General features: G+C 37.9%; 1 protein-coding gene across 6 annotated transcripts in view; it reads left to right on the top strand.

The window, feature by feature from the left end:
* KIF9 (kinesin family member 9) overlaps positions 1-22,275 on the top strand; it is an 81,486-nt gene that overhangs the window by 39,523 nt on the left and 19,688 nt on the right. For all 6 annotated transcript variants that reach the window (XR_008913495.1, XM_056805194.1, XM_056805195.1 and 3 more), the window contains 5 exons: positions 8-91; positions 204-296; positions 6,220-6,367; positions 7,417-7,481; positions 14,967-15,044. Coding sequence is in view for 5 of the 6 variants with exons in the window: in XM_056805194.1 (XP_056661172.1) it covers positions 8-91; positions 204-296; positions 6,220-6,367; positions 7,417-7,481; positions 14,967-15,044 (468 nt within the window). In the remaining variant the exon portion in view is untranslated. The remainder of the gene's footprint in view (positions 1-7; positions 92-203; positions 297-6,219; positions 6,368-7,416; positions 7,482-14,966; positions 15,045-22,275) is intronic.

Below are 22,275 nucleotides of genomic sequence, written 5' to 3'. Positions count from 1 at the left end.
TTTTCAGGGAGAGACTAACAGGATAATAGCCTCTCATACAATGAACAAAAACTCATCCAGATCTCACTGCATTTTTACAATATATATTGAGGTATGCAATAGCACTTCACCTCTCAGAGGATGGAGATAATTGACCATTTCCCACAATTAATCAGTCTACTGCAGTGTTCTTAGATGTCTAAACTCTATTTGATTATTCCCAGGCCCATTCAAGAAGCTTATCTGATGAGAAATACATAACATCAAAAATTAATTTGGTGGATTTGGCGGGTTCTGAGAGACTGGGAAAGACTGGGGTAAGTAGCTAGGAGAAAATATTAGTATATGTAAAACCCAGTGAAATTGATCATCAGTTCTGGGAAGGGGGAGGGAGGCAGGGAGGGAAAGAGCATGAATCATGTAACCATGGAAAAATATTATAAATTAATTAAACAAATAAATTTTAAAATATATTAATTCATTTAGCAAACATTTATTTAGTACCTGCTATGTGTGGGGATAATATGAAATGCTGGAAGAGATTAAAAGATAAATAAAGCATGGTCTTCCTCAGAGAGTTTATAATAAATGCAGTAATAAAAATGGCATATTCATAAATTATTAATACAAAATATGATACAAGCACAAGAGGATCCACATGAAGTACTATGAAGGTTTAGAGAGGAAATCAGTTCTATCTGGGGAGATAAGGAAAAACTTAGTAAAGGGCTTGGCTTAATACAGAGATTGACCTTTGAGAAGGCTCTTGAATGATAGGACTTCCTGACGTCAAAAAGGGAATCAAAGAAGAGAGCAGCAGGGCTCTTGGTATGCCATCTATCCCAGTCTTGGAGAGCTATCTGAAGTTGTGAAGATTCCATTAATAAAGATTTATTGAGGGGGGCAGCTAAGTGGTTCAGTGGATTGAGAACCAGGCCCAGAGATGGGAGGTCCTAGGTTGAAATCTGGCCTCAGACACTTCCCAGCTGTGTGACCCTGGGCAAGTCACTTAACCCCCATTGCCTAGCCCTTACCGCTCTTCTGCCTTGGAACCAATATACAGTATTGACTCCAAGATGGAGGGTAAAGGTAAAAAAAAAAGTATTGAGTATCAACAAAATGTTTTTCACCATATTATGTACTGTGGGACATCCACAGCAGTAGACTAGGGCCCTGTCTGCCCTCACAGAGCTTATGGTTTGACTAATGGAAATTTGCAGCTGTTGTCACTGGGCATCTCAGAGCATCACATGTTCCAGAATCAATTACAGACCAAGCTCCCACCCTCTTCACCTGCAAGGAACTTACTCTTTCCATGTGAAAAATGACTATACTAGCATGGTGACAAAACTGCTCACAGAAAGTCTCCTCCACACCAATTATTCTTAAATAAGTTTTCTTGATTTGCCATAACTGGGCTAGTACTGGGCATTAGATCAAACCTCTTCTGAAAAGGTCTCCTCTTGCAATGGTCAATGGCTTTATCCCTATGTTGGAGTGTATATTTCATGTCAAACATTTCCTTAGGTGCTTGATGTAGATATAGATGTAGAAAACACTTCTGTGTTTTCTCTTTTGCATAGCTGAGAGAGCCTGGATCCCTGATGGGATCCTACAGAGGACCAAGAAATATTCAGAGGGTCTAGGAAGGGTCAATTTTTCAGTGATGGTGGCTGATAAAAGAATCAAAATTGGGGGGGGGGGGCAGCTGGGTAGCTCAGTGGATTGAGAGCCAGGCCTAGAGACAAGGGGTCCTAGGTTAAAATCTGGCCTCAGACACTTCCCAGCTGTGTGACCCTGGGCAAGTCACTTAACCCCCACTGCCTAGCCCTTACCACTCTTCTGCCTTGGAGCCAATACACAGTATTGACTCCAAGATGAAAGGTAAGAGTTTAAAAAAAAATCAAAATTGTCCTTGTTCACTAACACCTAACAATGTGGTTCTGAGGCCCTAACTCTATCTAAGGGTATAAGTAGCTACCAAAGAAAGAGATAATCGCTAATGAGACAAGACCCTCCGAGAGGTGAGATAAGTGGCAAACAGCACCAGACAGTAGATGATCAGATGCTGAATTGTACAGTATAGCCTGTAAGTTCAGGAGAAGGCGTGTTATACCCTCGCCACTCAGGAGAAAAGTCAGATTGCCATAAAAATGATTAAAGACAACCGCTAAGACCTGAAAAAGAGCCTTCATGGGGGGAAAAAATGGCATGGTCCAAAGTATGATCTGACAATAAGGCAAAAGACACTGAGGTGGACCAGATTTCCCTAAAAATGCCAAAACTAATAGGCAAGGTAGGAGGCAGAAAAACAAATGTTAATAGTCTAAAGCTAGGAAAGTTAGCAAAAAGTAAGCCAAAATAGGCTCTGGAGAGGAGTGGTGGACGTCAGGGAAATGTTGGCTTTTATGACATAACTTCTTTGCCCTTGATGGCATTCTTCTATGCCACTTGTGTACCTGTGGGCAGTGGGCTGCTAAATTCGTTGCACCCACTTCTAACTCTTCTACACTGGCAGGGAAAGAATGGCACCTGCACTGGGCCTCAAAAGAAGTTCAAAGAGTTCAACATATTGAACTATGGTAGGGGGAAGAACTTTCCAAGCATGGAGACTAGTATCTTCAAAGACATGCAGCCCAATAATTGTCTGATCTCCAAGTCACCAAATGGAGTCAATGAGGTTGTTTCTAGCAGAGATCAAGGGCAGGTTGAAGATACTATATAATTGATTACAGTTTGGAGGTTTGGGCAAATTTCACTGACCACGAGCAAGAAAGAAATCAGGAGTCTAGGTAGATTAAATCAAATTTTCATTAAAATATAAATCTGATATGAGGATGTGAAACTAATGTTAAGGTGAAGTCTTTTTAAGCTTTTATGTATTTATATTTGAATAGATTTTTGGATAAAGAACTTATCGCTTTCAGCCTGGACCTAGGCCCTCAATTACAAATAGTGAAGACAAAAAAGTAGCATATCCAAAAGGCATCCTCAAAATTATCTAGTCCAACCAGACACAGAACAGGAACACTATAACACTCCCTTTACAAGACTGTACCTGAGGATCTCCATTAATGGGAAACCCACTAGTTCTTGAATTTATTGAATAGATTTAGTACTTTTTTCTCATATAAAGCAAAAATCTAATTCTAAAACTTCTGACTACTCTTCCTCATTCTACCCTCCAGGAGAAGCAAAACAAGTCTAATCCTTCCATTTATCAACCCTTTAAAACCCTTGAGGTCTACTGTCATGTCTCTTACCCACTTTTCCCTCACTAGTTTTCTCTAAGTGAGACGTCCCTAGTTCCTTTGACTGCTCCACATATGGCATGGTCTCATTCTCTTCTGCTCCAATTTGTCAATATCATTTCAAAATGCTGCCACCATAACAAAATATAATACTACAGATGTGGTCTGATTAGGAAATAATAAACTAGAGTACTTATTCTGGGCACTGTGCCTCTATTGATTTGGCTTAATATTCTATTAGGGTTGGGGTTTTTTTATTGTAGGTTTGTTTTTGATTGTTTTTTTTTTCCTGCCATTGGCTCATATTCAGGTTGTAATACATTTGAAGCCCTAGATATTTTTCACACAAACTGTTGTCTAGCCAAACCTCCATCATCTCATATTTATGCCATTGATTTTTAATACAAATATAGTATTTCACATTAACCCTTTTACATTTCATCTTATGATCACAAATTAGTCATACCTTTTGACACAGAAAATCCATTGCCAGAACTCTTCTAAAAGCATCGTCTAAAAGAAAAAAAACTGCCACGTGTATAAAAATATTCCTCTTTTGTTTTTAAGAGGGAACAACCTAAATGTCCAACAATTGGGAAATGGCTGAATAAATTGTTTTATTAACTTAAAGGAATGATATAGTGTCATAAAAACACAATAATATAAAACATAAAAGGAAATACAGAAATAACAATATGAGGTGATTAAGAGTAAAATAAGCAGAGTTCAAGTGGAATATACACTGGCCAGAATTAAGTGGGGGAAAAGAAAGGAAAAAAATATAGGTCTGCATTGGCAGTGCTTACATCTGGCCTCAAAGGAGACAAACAAAAGGATGCTTTTTGCTGATTCTTTTGGATCTGCCTTGTTAAAGGATACAGGGTTTGCATTTTATTTTCCCCTTTATTTTTTATATTTGCATTATTATTTTGTTTATGGTGTGTTATATTTATAATACTTTAAAAAATTTATCTTGTAAATGACAGCAGCTGATTGAATAATGAGAGGCCTGTGATTGCAAGTGTTATAATGACAACCCATAATCTGGGGTTCCTGATTTACAAATTGGAAAGAAGAGGACCAAGGCAAATGATTATAATTGGACACAGGCAGAATGTTCAATTATTTCCAGGCCTAATTTCTCCACTTAGGAGTTGATCATATCTAGTCCTTTGCTTAAATTTTTCTCAAAATTTTAGATACTGGGTTCAGACCTATTAAAAGAGTCAACAGGCCTCATGAGAACAATCTTAACCATGAGGATATTTTGATATTATGCCATACGAAGAGCAGTAGAAGGAATTAAGAATGTCTAGCATAGAGAAGAAAAGATTTAAGGATGTTATGGGGAAGAAGGGTTAGGCTTCTTGGTCCCAGTAGGCAGAACTAGAACAAATGGGTAGAAGATAGAGAAAGGCAGATTTCATCAAAATAAAAGATTTCATAACAAGTAACATTGATTTTTGTTTATTGGTTGAAAATGGAATAAACTGTCTCAAGAGGTAGAGAGTTCCCCATGCCTGTAATATGTTTAAAGATGGAAAGGACCATTTATCAAGGATGCTTTAGTGTCCCTTTATGCTTACGGTGGGAATTTGGTTACAAAATATTGGACATGCCTTCTGTCTCTCAGATTCTATGATTAAATAAATAACATTACCACCTCTAAATGAATTTTCTTAGACTTTTAGGATCATCTGTAAAGTTGTGAATAAAAACTCTTCATGAAAAATTCTTTTGTTTGGAGTAGTAATTCCCTAAGTCCCAGGAAAAGGAACTAAAGAATCTTAAGTTTCTATTTCAGAAGGTTAAGGTTGAAATAAGACATTCTAAAAGTTTGCATTTCAGCCCTTTAAAAAAACCTTATATATAGTGAGGTAAACTTAGGCTTTAATTTAATTCTTTCAGCAAGAATTTAATGGGTAGCCACTATGTACCCAAGTATGCTAGATGCAGAGACATAAAAGTATATATGAGATATCTGACTTCAGATACTTACTAGTTGTGTGACTTGGACAAGTCACTTAGCCCGGTTTGCCTCAATTTTCTCATCTGTAAAATGAGCTTGAGAAAGAAATAGCAAACCATTCTTGCCAAATTCAAGCCAAATCTTTGCCAAGAAAATCCCAAACGAGGTCACAAAGAGTTGGACACTACAACAAATTATATCCATCACCTCCCTCCTATTCCCACTACCACTACCCTCATACAGGCCTTCATTTCTACTTTCCCAGACCAATAGCTCTGTCACAATTCTTTCCTTATCTGCTCCTCTCTGCAGTTGAGTCCATTTTTCATATTACTATCAGAAAAAAAACCTTCATAGGCATTGGTCTAATCATGTCACTTCTTTGCTCAAAAATCTTCACTGACTCATTGCACAATAATTAAAATTTCTTTACCTGGCATTCAAAGCCCAATATAATCTGGCACTGCCCTACTCTGCCAGCCTTGTCTTATACTGCTACCTTCCATTACTTCCACTCCACTTCTATCCTTTCACTTGTTCTATTCCCTGTGCTTGTTGAATCCCTATGCATTATTTGGAAGCTAACCAAATGCTTCCTCTTCCATAAAGCCTTCCCTAATCCCTATTGAAGAGGGATCTCAGATGGCACTTGTCTTTGAAAGAATCTATATCAGCTAATATTGTGTATTGAAGTTTTCTGTGCTTTTAGTTTATTTCCTCTGTTGGGAACACACCATGAGGGTAGGGAATTATGTCTTATCTAACGTAAAATTATCTCCAGTACTAGTCTCAGCATACAGGAGGTATCAAATAAATGTTCTTATTGTGAAAGAAGAATGAACAGAATTGGTGCCTGACTGAATACGGGTAACAGTTCTGAGGTTCTGAACCTGAGTGACTGGGAAAATAATAATAGCACTGATAGTAATAGTGAATGAAGAGAGCTGGTTTTGACAAATGAACCTCTCTCCATCTGAAGTGAAATGTCTGAACCATTCAACCTATTTTTTTTTATTGTAGTCAGAAGGACAAATCCTGAAGGAAGCCACATATATCAACAAATCCCTGTCCTTCCTGGAGCAGGCTATTATTGCTCTGGGGGACCGGAAGAGAGAACACATCCCCTTCCGGCAGTGCAAGCTTACTCATGCTCTGAAGGATTCATTAGGTAAAGAAATTAGAATTTGTTTAAGTTGCTATGAAGTTGCAAAAGATAAACTTTATGGCTTATAAGCCAGAAGGGAGTCTGGGCACCATTGTCCTTCAGGTCTTATGGAATGTGCAAACAGTAGACATTCACCATTGATTTTGGTTTGAATTGTCATTCAGATGATACAAGGCATTTGAATCCTATCAAGACCACTGTCTCCTTTTCTCTCTCATTCATACATACCTTTCCTAGTGACAATCAAACATAATGGAATGAGTAAAAAGCATGACATATTTTCTTTCTTTTCTTTTCTCTTCTTTGGTACTCTCCATTTTTGTGTTAAATTTTCTCCTATCATCTCTCTCTTCTCCCATTTCTTCTCTTTTTCTTCCCTCTCTCCCAGCTCTCTTCTCCTCTACCTCTCATTTCCCACTGTGTGATTATCTCCACCTCTGGGTTCACCTCATTTTTTTTCTTTGATGGGTGTCTCTCCTGCAATCTGGACACTTTCCCCCTTCTCTCACTAATTATTAGAGGCATTGTGGCATAGTAGATATATTTGGCCTCAGAACTGAAAAGACAAGACACCACCTGGCTTCAGTACCCTGGGAAAGATACTCTTTAATCCAGGAAACCCTCTAAATCTATCAATTGCATAGAAGGCTCCATCTTGCATTGAAAGAGTAAAATCATGTCTAGGTGCTATTTTTATCTTCTGATTACTATAGCAGAGGCAGGTATGGCATAGCAATTAGACCAGAGAGCCTTGAATCAGGAAGACCCAAGTTCAAATCTAGCCTCAGATACTTCCTAGCTATATGACCTTGGGTAAGTCACTTAACTTTTGATTGCCTGACAAAAGGATCCACTGACTCCATTGGAAAATGAAATGACAAGCCACTCCAGTGTCTTTTCCAAGAAAATCACATTAACAGCCATAGTCCATGGGATCACAAAGACTCAAATATATCTAAATGGCAACAATAATGAATGACTATAACACTAACGTAATTGTCTTGGCATGAAATCCTTGTGGTTCATGGCTTCTCTGGCTTCTTCCTTTGCAGGAGGAAATTGCAACATGGTCATTGTGGCAAATATCTATGGTGATGCTAATCAGTTGGAAGAAACAGTAAGTAGATAAGTAGAGGGGGCAGTTAATATTTTGGTATAGATTTTCTAGAAAAAAGGTCTTCCCTAAGAATGTGAATTGCCCTTTGCCTCAATGGATGAAAGAAAGAAAAGAGAAGAAATATTCTTTGTGGATTATATCAATAAATCCCTTTTCCAAAATCACTGCTTTTCAAGGATAAGGTCACTAGGCCCTACTATAGCTTAGTCATTTATTTTGCCAAATATTTATTGAAAAATCACTGTGTATAAGTGACTATGCTTCAGTACTATAGGGGATTTGAATATAAAACCTTCATCTCTTAAGAATTTATTCCATAGAAGACCTAAGACAAACACACACACACACACATACACACACACACACACACACACACACACACACAAAACAAAGTAAAGAGGTACCATTGAGCTGGGAGAATTCAGGGGAAAAGACATTTCTGGTTGAAAGGGTCAGGGAAAACTGAAGAAGATAGGTTAGGATTTCAGAGTTAAAGATGTGTAGGAAGAAGACAATCCAGGTGATAGAACTACCTATAAGCAGTAGCATTGAGATGGGAAAACAGTGACTGTTTAGAGAATAATAAGACATCCAATCTGACTGGTGCATAAAGTACATAGAAGAGAACTGGAGATTAATTTAAAAGGGTATATTATGGAGAGCCTAGACCTGCAGTCCTTAAATCTTTATTCATTAGACAATGCAAAGTCATTGGAGGGTTTAAATAGGAGAATGACATGATCATGGTTGTCCTTCAGGAAGTCTGATCTCACAGCAGCATAGATGAAGAGAGATGAAGTGTAAGATTTAAAATAGTTGTCTACCATAAACTGTGACTTTTAAAAGAGTGGGAGCCATAAACTGTAGTTGAGTTAAAATGGTGGAAGATATAAATTATAGTAGATATAAGAGTGGGTGAGTAAATTTGACCACAGAAAATATGTTTCACTACAGTGTCTTGGTTTTTAAATCAAATATAAGGTGGTCGCCAGGGAATATATTCTCAATCATGAATATGCCCAAGTCAACTGGGTTTTATAGAGAATTTAATTAACAATACAATGAGTAATCAAAGAAAGAGAGAAAGAGAGAAAAGGTATAAGTATGAAGGGCCTTAAGCCAACATGGCCTAGACCTGAGTCTTAAGAGAGAATCAGTCAGTTTTTTTTATCACTCACCACAAGATTTGTCTTAAGCAAGGATGTCTGGGGAACAGAGTCTCCCCAGAGGGAGTTCCAGCCAGAGTAGGCCTCCCAAGGGACTTCTTCTCAAGAGATCTTCAAAGGGCCTCCTCCAAGAGGATCTATCTCCAAGGAATCTATCTCCAAGGATCCAAAGATCTCCCTGCTCAAGAGATTCCTTTTCTTATATAGAGGGTTTTTTCCTATGTCACCTCCCCTAAGTTCTTCCATCTACCAATCACCATAGATGTTTTCTAAAAGACAGCCCATCTGAATTCCAGCTAAGTCGACTAATCCCCTCAGTAGGTCTGAACCAGAGAAAACACTGCTGTGTAGACTAATCCCCTCAGTAAGTCTAAACCAGAGAAAACACAGCTGAGTCGACTAATCCCATCAAGAGAAAACCTGCCCGACCTTTATAGGTACCTAGCATCCCATTGTATCAATTCTAAAAATAGGCATGGCTCAAAGAACTCCTTGCCTTATTATAAGCATGGGTCCAAGTACTTTCATTGTTTAGCAAGGAATTTTCTCCCCTAAAGCAGTCTTAAGTACGGGTGGAGTAGAGGTCCTCCCATTTCTGATCCTGGTGAGTTCTCACATCAAAATGGAGAATGTTTCCAGTAGGGAATTTGTTCCAATGGAGGATTCCTCAATGTGGAAATTTTTAACATTCACAAGTCTGAGAAATTTCAAGATTTACAGGGGAAGAGAATGGGAATGGAGAGACCAGTTAGAGATTATTATAGTAGCCCAAGCAAATGTAATGGGAGCTTGAAGAATTAGAGTGATAGCAATGAGACAAGCAAAGAAGAGAATTCAAGAGACATTATTAAAAATGGTGATGTTCAGGGCAGCTTGGGTGACTTAGTGGATTGAGAGAGACTTCCTAGCTTTGTGACCCTGCACGAGTCACTTAACCCCCATTGTCTAACCCTTACACTCTTTTGCCTTTGAACCAATACACTATTGATTCTAAGACAGAATATGAGGTGTTGGTTTTTTGTTTTGTTTTGTTTTTTTTAATGGTGACATTCAATGTCAAAGGACAGGGAAAATCAATCCTGGGAAATCCTGGGAATTCAAGCCCTGGTGACTTCAATAATAATGTTTTAGAGATCAGTATAGCATAGGGAGTAGAGAGTGGGCCTCAGAGCCAAGAAGGCTCAGGTTCAAGTCCCACTTTTGACTTATTATCAAATCACTTAACCTCCTAGACCTCTAAGCATCTCTTTAAGACTGTAATGGCAGAGGAGTAAACTATATTAACTGAGGGAGTTTCCTTATACTTTGGAATTCCCTTTACTGATGAAATCATAGGTCCAGGCCCTACCTCTAATAACTAGAAATAATTGAAGGAAGGAGCAAGAGCTAGTTTGGAGAAGATAATGAAGTTGGTTTGGGATATGTATATGCTTTGCCAGTGGGAAATTCAAGGATAGATGTCTAACAGAAAATTGCAGATGATATTCTATGGTTCAGAAGAGACATCAAGTCTAAAGATGGAGATTTCGAAGATATAGCCACAGAGATGACAATGAAGAGAGGATGCGATCCCCAAAGGAGACAGGATAGAGAAGGAAGAGGATTGAGGACTAAGCCTTGATGAATGCCTATATTTAGGCATAAGGAAGTAAGAGAAAACAACAGTTGTGTTAAAGGTAGAATAAAAAAGAAATATCAGAATCACAAGTGAAAAAGAGAATCTCAAAGTTATTCTCAATAGAATCAAATGATACAAACAAGTCAAGGAGGATAAATACTAGGAAGGGTTCTTGGATCTAGTGATGATGAGGAAATTCAAAGAAAGTTTTAACATGGTAATAGATGTAGAATCTTGAAAAAACCAGGGTCAAGAAAATGAAGGAGAGACAGACAGACAAAGAGAGACAGAAAAAGAGAGGAGAGAGATAGAGAGAGGAGAGAGACAGACAGACAGAGAATATAAATAAAGGAGCAAATTCCCAAAGGAAGTGAGAAAGATTAATAGCAGAGATGGAAAGATTGGACTCAGAATAAGTCAGGACATACGTTTCTCTGATAATGGATAAAAGAGAAAATCTGTGAAGATATAAATAATGAGGTAGGAGGAGGAGCTTTGAAAGAGAGAGTTCATGTTGGATGACCTTGATTATCTCCCAGGATGCCTCAGAGGAGTTAGTAATAAATTCTCTCAGACTTTCCCTTTCCCGAGTAAAGATCACATCTCCCTCTCTTTTCTGTATGTTATCTAGTTATTCAGTTGTATCTTACTCTGTGACCCTGTAAGGGTTTTTCTTGACAAGGACACTGAAATAGTTTGCTATTTCCTTCTCTAGTGGATTAAGGTGAATACAGGTTCAGTGATTTGCCAGTATCACACAGCTGAGGCTGGATTTGAATTCAGGTCTTTCTGACTCCAGGCCTGGCACTCAAAACTCTGTGCCACCTAGCTTCCCTGTTGAGCCACTTAGCTACCATCTTTATCTGTGTGGAGTTGTCCAAATCAACTATGAGTGAAATCTCTTTGCCATTACTCATTTTTTCCACGGATGTCAGAGCTTTTAACACCTCTGGAACAATTGTAAGCTCTGGAGAGGCCTGGTGGATTTGCCCTGGTCTAATCGGTTTCTCTATGGGAGATTTTCTATTTGAAAACAATATAGTTGCCACTTGCCTCACTGCTATGGAACAACTCTGTACTATGACATGAAAAGTAGAGTCTGAAGTCAATTTGGGTCCATTTCCAACCTGTGGAATAAAGTCAGGTTTTAGGGCAGGGGTTCTTATCCTTCTGGATTATCTTTTAAATGCTCAAAAAACACACAGGATCACAAAGGAAATAAATTACATTGAGACACAGATATAAAAATATTTTTTAAAACAAATTGACAGACCTCAGATTAAGAGCCCTTGTTCTAAGGGAGACTCCCCTACTGCCCTATCAACTTTATTGCAAATCCTAACCTAAATCAGAAAAGAGAATAGCTATAACAAGTAGTGAGGACATGTAGCTAACCTAGAAAGTACCAACCGCTCTGCAAGGAATTCATGAAGGTCGCTTTTGTTCACTGATACTCTATAGAAACATAATATGCCTATCTTTCTGGGAGATGATATTCCTGCAACCTCTAATCCAAAAGGATAAATAAAATAGGCTTGATAAACCAGATTTTTTGCCCTACCATTTAAAGAACAACAGATGTACATTCTAATGTTTAGACTCCTGTTTATGTAACCAGTGAGCCTTTTAAAATGCCTGCTTTATGTCTAGTGCTGTGCTAAGCATTCTGGAAAATGTAAAGGAGTTCATTTCAGCAGTTATTTGGAGGTCAGACTTCTAGCACTGATGAAACCAAATGTATTGGAAGGATCTTTCCAAGTTGCTGAAAGAGCTGAAACAAAATTTGGGTACTACAGCCCACCACTGGGGTGCTCCCTAAGAATACAGATATTGATTGATTTTGCTTTAATGTACAATAAGAAAAAAAACAAACACTTTACCTTTCATCTTAGAATTAATAGTGTATATTGGTTCCAAGGCAGAAAAGCACTAGGCAATGGGGGTTAAGTGACTTGCCCAGGGTTACACAGCTGGGAAGTGTCTGAGGCCAAATTTGAACCCAAGATCTCCTGTCTCCAAGCCTGGCTCTTACTGAGCACCTACCTATCCCCTAATGTACAATTTTGACCGGTTGATGATCCAGTTTCTCAGCCTCCAGAAGGTTAAAAGCAGCAGGTTAGAAAATTGCAAACTTGTGCAAGATATTCTCAAGTGATAACAACAAGAACAGACAGCTGCCTACCTGATAAGAAGGGGGAGTCAGGAAAACTATAAAAGTCTAGCTATCTGAGCCCATGCAGTAAAGAAGAAGCAGTCAGACCTTTGTGCCCAAAGAGGCCCCAAGGGCATTACATCCTAACAGCACAGGAAGCTGCTGAATGTACCTAATGACCCAGTTAGATGGTTCAGACTCCTCGGTTTATAAAAGAAAAAGATACATTTAGAAAGATTTCTAATCTCATATGTTTAAAAGCATTGATTGGTTGAAAGGAATGAATTTCACTTCTCTGAGAAGTTATGCTTAAGAGCATCTTCCCCAAGGATGTTGCATTTTAAAGGAATTACATATAAACTTGTAGCCCATGTGGGGTATTTAAACTCTAGAGCATTCATTGGCCTGACAGGAGTTGACATAAGTTGACTTTCTAGGCCCCTAAGACCCCTCTAGCTGTCCATGCTATGGACTATGTGATCTAATGTCCTATGACTAAAGCTCTACTATTTTTCTAATGATCCAGGACTTTCCCAAGGTGGGACTTTAGCTTTAGGAAGTAGAGAATCTGGCACAATGATTAAAGCCCCAAACTTGTCATCTCATATGAAACCTCAAACAAGGGGATTCGTGTCTGTGATTTTAGGTTAGAGAGCAAATGCTGATAATCATGCCAAGGATTGACATTTCAAAGATTTTTCTGGCCTCTCCATCTGCAGGGGAAAACCGGAGGGCTTTTAAACAACAAGCTTGGTTGAAAATATAAGAATAAATTGCAACAAAATCCTCATTTATACCATACATACATATCAACAAAGGCACATTTGATTTGAATTAAATTGCACTTAAGCAAAAGTTCCCCATTCTTATCCCCAGTCCTTTGTTTTAGCCAAGCTTCCAGCTTACTTTTCAAATAGGAAGGAGTGAAAGCCCCAACCAGGTACCGCACACAGGCCTAAGACACTTCTGTATCCACCCAATCCAGATGTTCATCCTGCTACTCCCTAGTATGTCCCTAGGATCCACAGGACCTACCAAAACTGTAACCAAGCCTCCTTGGCTGGAGAAAAGGTTATACTAATCCTGAAGAGTCTTTCAGTAGGGGGAGACAAAAGGAGAGAGGAAGGACAAAAATATATGGGTTGAATGAGAACTTCTCGTACATATTCCTTAAATGTCTTGATATTTATCCCAAAGACATTACTGTTTTAGTCACAAGCAAGTTTCTATAAAATAAAATACTATTCATCAATCTACAGAGAATCATACAAAGTATTTCCTCTCTTAGTAGACTAAAGAACTACTTAGAAACTCTTGAGTTCTTGGTTCTGACTGTAAATTTGTCCCTGATTTTCTGAGCAAAAATTCAGGAGACTGACTAAACTCAACTCTGCCTCTAATTAGCTACAAGACCTTGGACAAATAACTTTCCCTCTCTGGGCCTCATTTTCTTCATTTATAACCTTGGACTAATTTTGCAAATGATGACTTTAAGTGACCTCAAAGTTTCTTTCCAACTCTAACATTAAATGATTTAAAGATGACCCCAACTCTATGGGGTTATCCTTTCTTCATTCATTTAAAGAAAAGATTTTACTATTCTCTTTATAAGAATTCCACGGAAGACAGATTTATAGCAAGAATATACTGATCCATCCATTTTCTAAACATAAGCAGGATTGATAAATGTCAAGCTGATTAACATTAGCTTAAGTGTCAAGTTTTTTAGCAAGTTTGAGACACATCGGTGAGTAGTCATAAAAGATAGATTTTTTTACCCCCTATAAATACTATTGAAAATTCTGACTTTTTATCTCTTCACTATTACTTACCCCATCTCCAACTATTACTTGCCTAATTATTGAAGCACTTCTGCCAAAAAGAAATATTTTCCCAGAAGTTATTCAGGGAGGGAATGAACAACGTCACCATGTGGGTCCAGTGGCCCCCAGCTTAAACCTTAGGGACCTAATGCTTCTGGAAAGCTACCCCTCCTGGGTATTAGCCCTCCATCATTTATTAAACACTAATTACATGCTTTGCAAATGTCTCTCTACTAAGAGGTAATCAGCCAGATATAAGCAAACCAATAAAAAGTATATAGGAACTGTTAGGTCACACTTTGTAACTAAATACCACAGATTTAGAAGAAAAGAAATTGCCTCTAGCTCCACTGCCACTAATATTCTTCCCTCCTCCTTAAATTCATTAAACAACTCCCTCCCTTACAAAAGAGACAGATGGCAAGGAAAGTTAAAAATCAATATTTGTTTTCTTTCTGACATTATTGAGAAAGTAGGCAAGACTGTTCCACAGCAAAGAATGCATGAATGAAGACTATGATAGCACACTTAGACAGGCATGATCCAATTCTGCCAGAGCTTTGCCACACAAATGAGAGTGAGCATCCTCTTGGAAGGCATCTCCCAGTTTGGCAGATGATCATGAAGTAGACTATGCTCCCTCAGAATTCAGGCTGAACAAGATACTCCCTGTTCCCCCAGAGACCAGGAAAAGCCACCTCATGATTATAACCATTTGTTTTTCAGCTTTCTTCACTTCGTTTTGCCTGCAGAATGAAACTGATCACAACTGAGCCTGCCATCAATGAAAAATATGATGCAGAGGTATTGATTTACATTACTTTGGAGGAAAGTAAAGGTGAAAGGGAAATAATTTTTCCAGCTGTAGGCTGATATGGAGCTGTGGACAGGGAATCCAGAGAACTAAACCTTGAACCAATTCTGCCCCTCTCTAACCCTGAGAGGTTAGGCCAGTCCCTTTATCTCTTGGGAGATATGCTCTATAGTCACATTTTTCTCTCCTCTTCTTTTAATGAAAACAAATTAAATTTACTGTATGAAACCTAATAAGTCCTGGAGATCTAAGAACTTAAGGCCATTGAGAAGGTCATTCTAGTTGGACAGACAAGAAATACACCCACCAAATAAAAATTAATAACATGAGGCAGTGTCTATTCAAAATTAAATGAGGGATGTAGGAAGGAAATACTATAGGACTTTAGTGGAAGAAAGAGATCTCTGGGACCTGGGGTGGTTAAGGAAGGTTTCCCAAAGGAGTTGCTTCAACTGGGCAAGATTCAGATAACTGGAAAGAAAACTCTCCACCTAGAAGAGAAGTATTAACTGTGCTACCACAGGCATGAAAGCAGCCGGAAAAGGATAAGGAATTAAGTGGTTCCATTACATTTCATTATTCTACCTGCATTTTAAAAATTCTTGATTATCCATCACTCAGTCCCTTTACATCAGAGTCCTCATTCAACAACAAAGGTTTATCAATTAAGTGCCTACTGTAGGCAGAGCATGATACTATATAGAAATATGTGGTTCTTCCCTAATGAAGCTTATCATCCAATAGGATAAAAATACTTACAAATAGCAGTAATACAAATGATATGTGCATAAGAGGATTTTAACAAAGCAGTGTTCAATTTAATTCAACAATTGTTAAATTGTTAATGTTATTGTTAATGTTAACAAAAATTGTTAAAACACCTAAAATGTGCTTTTTCAGATCTAAATTCTATGACATTGCAAGGCACTGTGCTAGGTACTAGACATACAAAGACAAACAAGGCAGTCCCAGTCCTCAAAAATACTTATATTTTGCCAAGTAATAACTTAATAAATGTCTAGTTGCTTGTGGCACTGCTTAAGATGCCATGTAACAATCTTGCAAGGCTGAAATTAGAAATTCTCACTTTTAAGAAAGGTATAGTGTATAATAATAATGGAAATGATAATAATAATAATGGAATCATAGGAATAATAATAATGGGGAAAGCCCTGAATTAGCTTTGGAAGACCTAGCTTGGAAGGTCCTAACTCTGCCACTTGCTACTGTCATATGTCCAAGAGTAAGTCACTCCGAAGGTCTGTGAGTCTGAGTTTCCTCTTCTGTAAAATGAGGATAATTATACTTGTACTATCCATCTCACAGAGTTTTGAGGAAAACACTTTGTATTACATACAGCAACAGAATATTGTTTGAAGAACTTGTGAATGTCAACCTCCAAAGAAAGAACTAATAGAAACAAGCTAGACAATGATTTACACACACACACCCATATCTTTTTGTCAAATGATGCCTTCTCTAGTTTGAGGAGAGGAGGGAGTGAGGGAGATACTTTAATGTAGCAAACACAATTTTTTTTTAAAGAAAAAACATTTTGTAAACTATAAAGCACTATAGAGGCAGAACTGTAATATTATCATTATTATTATCAATATTATCATTAACAATTTTATAACATGAAGTTAGGTCAATCCTTCTTCTCTCACCTGGTATCAATCAATCAATAAGCAATAAGGGCTTACTTTAGACTGTGCTAGCATATACAAAGAAGAAAATGTACCAAACCTTGCTCTCAAGGAATTTAAATTCTAATTAACCTATTTACAAGTATATAAAGAATAAATACAAGGGAAAACATTAGCAGAGGGAATCAAGAAAGACTTCCTATAAAAGATGATGTTTTCGTTGCATCTTGAAGAAAATGAGGAATTCTAAGATGAGAAGTGTGTTCCAGGCACAGTGAATGACTAGTGCAAAGGCATGAATTTGAGACATGGAGTTTTTATGGGTAAGGAAAAAAAAGCTATTTTGGCTAGACCATAGGGTATGGGAAGAAGAGTAAAATACAGTATACCAAAGCTATAGAGATAGATAGGTGCCTACCTATTGTGAAGGGCTTTAAAAATTAAACAGAGGGGCTTATATTTTATTCTAGAGGTAATAGAGAGCTGTGGTATTTAGTGAATAATGGAACAGCATAGATAGATTTATGCTTAAGGCAAATCCCTTCTGAGTGTGGAGCAGAGGGGTCAAATACCTTGGAGGTAGCATTCCTAACCCCCCTCCCCAACACTATGCAACACTCCCAAGTTTAGCCCAAACCAGATTAAATGTAATGGAGAAATATTTAACTAAATCAAAACAATACAATGAAACCCAAAGAATATTAGTATGTGTTTTTCTGAGTCAATGTGCCTGCAGGGTTAGATGTCTTTGATATGGAAGGTGGATTGGATAGGAGCAAAGATCTGAGGCAGGGGAGACCAATTGCAACAGTTCAGGGCTGTGCTCATGAAGTCTTGAACTGAGGTGGTGGCTATGTGAGTAGAAAAGGTTGGGCATGAAAGATGCTGTGGAGGCAGGATTAGACATCTGACTGTATATATGGATTTAGGGTGAGTAGTAGTTAAGGGAAGGTTATTAATCAGGAAGACTGAATGGCAATCTTTGACAGAAACAGCAGAAATTGGAGAAAGTAAAGATAATGAGTTCTATTTTGGATATGTTGAAAATGTCCAATAGACAATTAGAGATGTAGGACTAAAGTTCAGAGGCAAGAGTAGAGCTGGATAGAGATCTATTAAAAGCATGGGAGCTGATGAGGTCACCAAAGTGAGAGAATGTAAAGAAGAAGGGGATCCAAGGCAAAGCCTTTGTATATACCTAGAGTTAGAGGGCATGATATGGATGATGACCAAGGAGATAAATAGAGGAGGATAGGATACCAAACAGGTAAGTGAAAAAAGTATGCCATCAAAACCCAGGAAGGAGAGAGAATAGAATCTAGGACGAAAGGGTGGTCAGAAAGGTCAAGTACATTGAAGACCAAGAAAAAATCAGATTTGGCATTTAAGAAGTCAATGGTCACTTTGAAGAGGGCAGATTTGATTGATTAATGGCACAGCAAGGCATATTGCAAAGGGTTGAGAAGTGAATGAGATAAAAGGAAGTAATAATTAGTTACTTTAAATACCATTTGAGTTAAAATCAGCCCAGCTCCTTTCTTGGAATGATAGCCCAACTGAAATACCATTTTAGCAGTCATACAGGAGTAGTGACCAACAGCCAGGATTGCATCAGTATCTTAAAGATCTGCCATTTCTCCTAGATTGCAATCTCCTAGATTCTCCTATCTTTCTGAAATTCTGAAGTTCTGAGAGATTAAATGAGTGGAGGGTTGGACTAGATAATTGCTGAGGTTATCTCATGAGGTCCTGTGCCATTGTCAAATAATGTGAGTCTCTGATCTGTCTGTAGTTATGCCACTAGTATCAGAGGCAGGATTTAAGGCCAGGTCTCTCTGATGCTAGATCTGGAACCTCTGACACAAGGTCCCCTAGAGCTCACTATCAGCATTAGTCATACTTTATTAAAGGAGTAAAAGGAAAGTATACATGTCTTTGACTATACATGTATATGTGTGTTTTATATATATATATATATATATATATATATAATTTTTTTTCCTATTTAAAGAAAAAATCATTGCAAAAGCAACAAATCCTTGCCTGGATTCCTCAATCCCCCAAGTTCTGGACTTTCAAATTCAATGAGATCAAATCTGAAAAAACAAATCATACTGACTTATAAAGAAAAATACAAAATGATCCCCAAACTTAGAGGTTTTTTTTTTACATACATCCTTGATTAATTTCCTTAAAATTGATGAAAAAAGGGGGGTGGGGGGAGTAACCGTAGAATACTATGTCAATTATGGTTGTTTTCTTGTTTTGTTTTGTTTTTGCTGCTCCCAACAAAGTTTCCTTTTTTAAAAAATCCTCCAATAAAAAAAGAAAAGAAAATTGCTAACAAGAGGACACAGCTGAGCTCCTATTTTTGCAATAAATGTTTGCCCTAATGCGAAAGATAAAAGAACTCTCATATCCAGATTATAAAGTAGGAGGCTAATGGAGGGCTAAGAAAAGGTAATGAAAGCCTGTCCCTTCTTTCCCCCATTGTAGTAGAAAGAGCACTGGGCTTAGAGTTAGAAGAACTGGACCGAATCCTGATGTTGATAATTTCTCATTATTTAACACTGGGTAAATCACTTCACACTCCTGAGATTCAGTTTCCTTGTCTGTAAAATAAAGATTATAATATTTGCATAAAATGAGACTTCTAAGTCAAATAGTTAGAGAAGATTTGAACTGGAAGAGTCTTTGGCAAGTCCTAAATTATATATCTGAAGACTCCCCATGTTAAAGGTACTCTGTGGGGTATTCCTATTTCTGCCTTCAGGGAGCTTACTATCTAGTTGAGAAAGACACATATAAAAGTTAATAGTACTAGGCATTAAAGTAATGTTTCAAATAAGTGAAATAGTATTATAACAATTTGGAAGAGACAACTGTGAACTGAAATGCCCAGGAAAGATTTCTCTGGGGAGGCTATAGTTAAATAAGCCCTTGCAGACAAGAGGCTATAATGTTACAGATTTCAAATACAATTAATGTTCATGGCCTATACAACAAATCTTTCCTGAATACTTATTGTATATAGGACTTAATACTATGCACCCTGTAGAGTACAAAAATAAATGACGTGTTCTCTGCCCTAATGTTGAATTAATTACTCACACCCCCCCTCCCAAAAGAAAACCTTCCTTTCACCAACAGAAATCACATGATTATAAATGCAGAAAAAGCCTTTGACAAAATACAATATCCATTCCTACTGAAAACTTTAGAAAGTATAGGAATAGAAGGGATCTTCCTCAAAATAATAAACAGTATATTTTTTAAAACCATCAGCAAGTATCATTTGCAATGGGGACAAGTTAGAAGCCTTCCCAATAAGATCAGAAGTGAAGCGAAGATGTCCATTATCACCACTATTATTTAACATTGTACTAGAAACGCTAGTGGTAACAATTAGAGAAGAAAAAGAAATTGAAGGGATTAAAATGGGCAATGAGGAAACCAAGCTATCTTTGCAGATGATATGATGGTCTACTTAAAGCATTTAGAAAATAAACTAAAAAGCTAGTGGAAATAATTAACAACTGTAGCAAAGTTTCAAGATACAAAATTAACCCACATAAATCATCAGCATGGAGTTAGAAAGAGAAAGTCTATTTAAAATCACTCTAGACAATACGAAGTATTTAGGAATCTATCTGCCAAGTCAAACACAGGAATTATATGAAAATCTTCCTTTCCAAATTTCCCTATTACTGTCAAAGGTAACCTCATCCTCCCAGTCCCTCAGGCTCATCACCTAGGAATCATCCTCAACTCCTCACTCTCACCCCTTCTATCTAATCTCTTGCCAAGTCCTATTGATTGTACCTTTGTAACATGTCTCACATGCCCCCTTTTCTCCTATGACACTATCACCACCCTGGTACAAATCCCCATCTCTTCACACAAGTTTTGTTCCAATAGCCTGTTGGTGAGTCTCTTGGCCCCAGGTCTCTCCCCACTCCAGTCCATCCTCCATTCAGCTGTCAAAGTGATCTTTCTAAAGCACAGGTCTGACAACACATCACTCTCCCACTCAATAAACTCCAATGGCTCTTTTTCACCTCCAGGATCAAATATGAAATCCTATGTTTGGCATTCAGAGCCCTCCAATGCTGCTTTGACCCTCATCTTTCCAGTTTTCTTATACCTTACATTCCTCCAATCCAATGACACTGGCTTGCTTTCTTGAACAAGACTACTCCTATCTTCTGACTCTGGGTATTTTCACTGACTCTCCATTATGCCCGGAATGCTCATCTCTGCCTCTGATTCTTTCAGATCCTAACCAAAATCCTACCTTCTACAGGAAACCTTTCTAGATCCTTTCTAATTCTAGTGTTTTTCCTCTGTTGGTTATTTCCCAATTTATCCTGCATAGAGCTTGTTTATAAATGGTTGTTTGCATTTGTCTCTCCCATTTAATGGTGAGCTCCTTGAGAGGGTAGATATTATCTTTTCCCTTTTTTGTATTCCCAACACTTAGCACAGTGCCTAACATAGAAAGTGCTTCATAAATGTTTGTTGACTAGCAGAACTTAATCTAGTAGGGGGAGCTAATACCAGTACACAAATAAATATATTGCAAAGTGGCATGTCCTAAGTCCCCATGCAAACAGAGCATAAGCATTCCAGATAAGGGAAGGATCACTTCCACTGGTAATGTCAAGAAAGGAAGGCTTCGTGAAGAAAGGGCCTTTCATTTCATCATGAAGAGAACATCACCAGTGCTCTCTCAATTTCCCATTGCTACCTTCTCTCTATTCTCTCTGACCATTTGTAAATTTATGAAGTATATGGATCAGGGGTGTGCCTGGAGCCCACTCCTACTGGAGAGAACTAGTTGTTAAATTTTCAAGGTGAGCATTTACACCTCAGAAACTGGCTAGTTAAAAATCAGGATTTGACTCTTTTATTGATTTCTTGACTTAAGAATGTGATGCAGAGGGGGCAGCTGGGTAGCTCAGTGGATTGAGAGCCAGTCCTAGAGACGGGAGGTCCTAGGTTCAAATCTGGCCTCAGCCACTTCCTAGCTGTGTGACCCTGGGCAAGTCACTTGACCCCCATTGCCTAGCCCTTACCACTCTTCTGCCTTGGAGCCAATACACAGTATTGACTCCAAGACGGAAGGTAAGGGTTTAAAAAAAAAAAGAATGTGATGCAGAAAATTTTAATAATGCAGATTAAATTTAAAAGTGTGTCCTATGTTTCCAAAGATCTGGTTGTTAACATATTTACCACTGGACAGAACAAACAGATTCAAATAAGGGTTTCTCTCCTAAAAACTGAAAGTAGCTAAAGGTCAACTAGCAGAGGGTAGCTACAATATGTCTCATCTCTGTGATAGCTAGAAGAAAATGAGGACTTAGGGGAAACTGGGTCAGCATGAGGTACTTAGCAAGACAAGCAGAAAACCCATACTATAGGGTTAAGGGGATAGGTTATAGGTTAAGGGGAAGCAATTAGAGATTTGAAGCTTTATATTCAGCTCCTACAAATATTAGTTCCTGGAATGTCAGAAGAGGTGCTTAATAAAAATTGACTGATTGATTGAAGGTAAAATTAGATCTATTCTCCCTTA

The sequence above is a fragment of the Monodelphis domestica genome, chromosome 7 (genome assembly GCF_027887165.1).
Source record: "Monodelphis domestica isolate mMonDom1 chromosome 7, mMonDom1.pri, whole genome shotgun sequence".
Classification (NCBI taxonomy): domain Eukaryota; kingdom Metazoa; phylum Chordata; class Mammalia; order Didelphimorphia; family Didelphidae; genus Monodelphis; species Monodelphis domestica.
This window is presented reverse-complemented; position numbering and strand designations above follow the sequence as displayed.